Source organism: Coffea eugenioides, chromosome 9 (assembly GCF_003713205.1).
Source record: "Coffea eugenioides isolate CCC68of chromosome 9, Ceug_1.0, whole genome shotgun sequence".
Taxonomy (NCBI): domain Eukaryota; kingdom Viridiplantae; phylum Streptophyta; class Magnoliopsida; order Gentianales; family Rubiaceae; genus Coffea; species Coffea eugenioides.
Window position 1 is genome coordinate 28998765 of NC_040043.1, and position 4842 is coordinate 29003606.

Below are 4842 nucleotides of genomic sequence, written 5' to 3' on the forward strand. Positions count from 1 at the left end.
ATTAGGGACAGATTGCCGAACAAGACGGTGCCTGACACCCTTCATCGCTTCCTCATACATGTCAAACAAGTATGTTGAATTTCTCCCTCTCTGCTGAAGCCAGACTTTGATGAGGTACTCATAATAGCTGTCACCTCGAGATCCAAGTCTGATGTTCTCTCCATTGAATTCACCTGAATGAGGGCTGCAGCAAGGAGATGTAGACACTTAAAAATTCCCAAGACAAATCAAAAGGTAAAAGGTTTGCAAAAAAAAAAATTTGCGGCCATATACTGGTTGCCAAAATATTCAGATTGCTAATGGTAGTAATCTTCCAATTACAGCTATTGGTGATATTGGACATTAGTGGTGGACAGCTATTAGTGATGAAAGAGAGAATTTCAAAGGTCCTTGCCATTGCAACCACTGGAAGAAGACTGAACTTGGCCAGGTCATTGTGAAGAAATATGAGCACAAGGCCTTTAGTGGTGGACTAGGCATCTGGGACTTCGGCCACTAATGAATTCTCTCTGTGAGGTTCACTTTGTTATTGATTTTTTTTTTTGGATTAATATAAATTTAATTGTTTTAAACAGCTGTAGTTGATTGAGTAAGGTCCAGTTGTCATGCACAAACAGTTCATGGTTCTCTGTTTCTATCTTTTAGTCGAAAAATTTGTATACGGCTAGTAACTCTAGCTTCCTTTCAACAAAACAAAATTTTACAGATATGTCTGGTCTAATGGAATCAAATTAGGACTTTTAGACATTATTCAAAGTTTGCCTTCAGGATTCTCCGTTTTATGAAAGATTTCACAATTCAACAACATAAATAAATAAATCAATATCTAAATAGATATCACCATCATGTTCAGGACACTTGCTGGACATTCAGACTGCCTTCTTCTCTTTCCTTAACAACTATGGTCATCCTCCCTCTCATTTTCCCCCAACCCTTTAACACCTGATTCCACTGCAGAATTTCTAATGGAAACTTAGGCTTAAAGCTCTTAACCAACTCCAGACTATTTCTCAAATTTTAAGCCACCAATAAAATGCCTAGCCTCCTCAAGTCCATCACATAATCAGTTTGATTCCTTAGTTGATTTTTAAGACCGTAGTTTTATAATATTATTTAGTATTCTTTTAAATTAATTTATTGGAGAGTAAAGATTCCAATAAGCTAGTTCTGGAGTGTTAGACTGCCATAGATCTACGTATTGACTTTTACTGTAATTACTCGGCTTTTTGGTGTATAATGAAACTACTTCTTTGTGTTAATCCCATATAACTTCAGGTTTGCACCATATTCTTAGTTATTACCCCATTCAAGTTTTCTCTTGGTACTCCTAAAAACTCTAGATTTTGATCATGATGCAAAGTAGTCCACACTTGCCACTACAACCTGCATCAGATTGAGAATCTTAGATTAAGCATCTAACCACAGATTATGGAGATAAGCATGTAATTTGCTTGGATGAAAATGTTCTTGGCAGCAAACAAATTTAAGGCCAGCATAGTAGCACATGACTAGGCAGACAAATATTTAAAAGAGCAAAAAAAAGTCATGATATGCAAGAGGATTCTGGCTGTCTAGAGACACAACCTCCAAGCAAGTGGCACACAAAAGGAGAAATAGAGAAGAAAATAGCAGGAAAATGACAAGCTCAAAAGTATTAATGTATGGAAGGGCAACATGAAAACAAAGAAAAATTTGAATAAAGAAAAAAGTATTTAACTTATTAGTTCCTGCTTTCTGCTCGAGTTCATAAATCTACTAAGTAACCTGACAGATAATGTGGTTGTAGTAAATGACAAAGCCAATATCAGGCCAAAGAACAGGTTTAGACATGATGGTGCAACAACGATGTCCACACCACAACATGGTCTTTACAAAGTAATCCTCTACAGGTACCATCTTAATATATACCAGCGAAAGGCCCACAGCAAATGATTAATATTCCTTCCATATTTGTTTAACCAAAGTACTGAGATGAGGATTCAACTCGAAAGAAGCCACCGATTCCTACGTTTTTCATTTAGTTTGAAGCCACGTAGACATAGCTATCTATAGATAGATACATTAGAAGTCTAATGCTAGTGCTATTTCTCCATCAAGAAATTACATCAATGAAGTATAGAATCCCTTGATAATCATCATCTTTACTCGACCAGTAGAGAGAAGAAGAAGGAAGGAATGGCATTCCTCTATTTATCCTTTAGCTTAATACAACAGGAACAGAACCAAAAAAAATATGAACAGAACCAAGAATAGCTCAGCAATCACTTTCTCTTCATATTGTTATTTTCATTGGCTTTCAGTTCTAATCCATCACTCTACTTTGATTTAGATGTTAATCGTTTAAGTGTACAATCAATGAAAACTCAACTAGCATGATGTTAAAGTCAACTTTTCTGAAGACAAGCAATTGTCTTACATGCGTCCAAAAACGGAGCATTATATCATATTTTTTCTGTTTTTCAACCCAGGAAAATTCTCACAACATCAGCAAACATCAATAAGCCTACCTAAATTCTTAGCACTAATACTGAAAAACCAATTGCTGCACTAGTACTGAGAAACCAATTTGCCCAAAAGAAATTACTTAAAGACCAAAAGCATATTTATCAAAGAATTTAACACTGTTGGCAGAAGAAAAAGAGGACCTTTTTTCAAAGAAGTCGTTAATGAAACTAATTACAAAGAAAGTAGTATTTTGGCCCATACCTTATGTATATCGGAACCAGTCCCTCCACCTTCGACAGGGTCTTCAGATGTTCAAAAACCTTCATTGATTCTAAGCCATACTTTGGGTTCCCAGTTAGATAACTAAGATAATTAAATTCCAGCTGCAAAGTTGAAACTTCTGCAGTACTGCTCATGCCATCAGGAGCAGGGTGTGCAGAGTGCTCACGTAGAACCACATCACTGAATGGAATATCAGAGGGACTTGATGTAAATGCAACCAGCAGGCGATCAGCCAAATCCCTAGCATTATCTAGATAGACAACTGGTTTGGGCCCTTTGTGCAACGAACTTCCCCCTTGCCCCCCGCTCAAATGATAAGCACTCAAAAGGCCGCCTAAAATACGAATAGTAGTTTCAAACAAATTCACTTGACCTTTTCCGCTGATCCTCTCAGGAAGATGTTTTTCGATCCATGAACCTGCATCAACAATTACTTCTTCAACTCCCATTATCATGGCTGTGTCTAAAGCATCCACCACTGTTGCTCCTAGACCTCCTAAACCATCAACCCCCCTACGGCTTAGAGGCATAAGTTCATCATAACCCATAGCATAAGTTTTGTATCCAGACCATGCATGTAAAAATGCCTCCTTGACCTTTTGTTGCCTAGCCATCCAAATACTTTTTGTATTTAATTTCTCAAGAGTACGATTAGGTACACTCTTACTACTCATTTCATCTGGTGATAATCTAGGAGGAAGCCTTGGTGGTTTTCTCCAAAATCTTCGTAAACTGCTTAGTTCCTCAGTCCCTATGTTGTTTGATTTAGCATTGCTGGAAACAGAAACTGAAGTACTGGTATGTGTGATCATTAGATATGTTAATCCACCAATCAGTAATAGCACAAGGAACTTTCCAGTACTACATTTGGTACACTCCCGCTTCACATTACTTGTAAGCGATGACTGAATAAAGGTCTGCGACAAAAACACGAGTGTGAGCAAAATCTTGAGTTTCCTTGATAATGGATCATAGTTTGAAACTTTTTAGCCAGTAAATCCTGAAATGTTTGGGGTGTATGGCAACATATTACACTTGACAATAGATCACTGTCAAAAGATATAGGCCCAAAAAATATTATCGCAAAAATAAAAAGAACACAAAAAGTGAAAAACCCAATCCAACAAACGAAAATTTTCAACATGCCCCAACAGATCATAGTAAGATTAAACGGAATTCAGATAGTACATCAGTGAGCAATCAAAACAGAACAAAAGAAACAAGAAATTGTATTTTTTTTCTGGGATGGAAGTAAGAATAGAAACCTTGAGAAGGGATCGATGGCGGAATTTGGCGTTATCATAATCCACATCTTTCATCGAATACGGCAACGTTTTAGACATGTTCCCTGATTCCTGATCCAGTTCAGACTCAACCCTTCCAGCTCCGAAGTCCTATCTACATCAATGGCCGAGTGGGCACAGAGGGCAGCCAGAGACGAAAAAATTTGAGCAAAATACAACGTATCAATGGCCGACCGGGAAAGGCAGGCAGGCAAAGAGGAAGGGCCGAGGATGGACCGAGCTTTTCTATCGTGGGATGATGCTTGTCCGAATTCTGACTTTGAGATCGTCCCTAGTTGGACTTTTCCGATTCTTTTTCATTTTAGTTGTTACACACAGTAGTATGTATATGAATGTATAAGATGTGAATTGAATTCTACAAATAGTCTTTTATTAATGGCGAAACTATAACACACCCAAGACGCAAGGACTCATTATGAGCTATACAAAAGTGTACTATGATATTCAGGGTTTAGGAATTCCTCATCAAAAGCTATACTTTGAGTAAGTTTGCTCAATCTTTTACTTAGTCTATTCTGTTCAATATCTGGACAGTCAAATGAGTATTTTATAAATATTGAGCTAAATTCATGATGTCTTCTAGTTGTGTAGAGATTTTGATGTCACTTGAGGATGATTTTCTGATTAGGCCTATGATTTGGTTGCAAGATGTGTGGATTTTAACACTCCTAGTTTCTTCACCTCACTCAAGGCCAATTTTATGGACTGTAGATAGTCCAGAATCATAGAACTAATACTTGTGAGAACCCGTAAATTCCTCTTAATAATTTTCCTAGGGTTTATCCCCTTTAATGGCATGTTTTCTGCATTT

The 4842-nt window shown here is 37.3% G+C and overlaps 1 protein-coding gene across 1 annotated transcript; it reads right to left on the reverse strand.

Moving 5' to 3' along the window:
• Window positions 1-3: 3 nt before the first annotated feature.
• Window positions 4-4391, reverse strand: LOC113782401 (mannosyl-oligosaccharide 1,2-alpha-mannosidase MNS3-like; the record flags this gene model as incomplete). Its single annotated transcript, XM_027328293.1, has 3 exons — window positions 3993-4391; window positions 2707-3644; window positions 4-184 (listed from the first exon to the last, which is right to left on the reverse strand). Coding segments are annotated over exons 1-3 (1197 nt in total), but the record flags the coding sequence as incomplete, so codon positions are not given.
• Window positions 4392-4842: the final 451 nt, after the last annotated feature.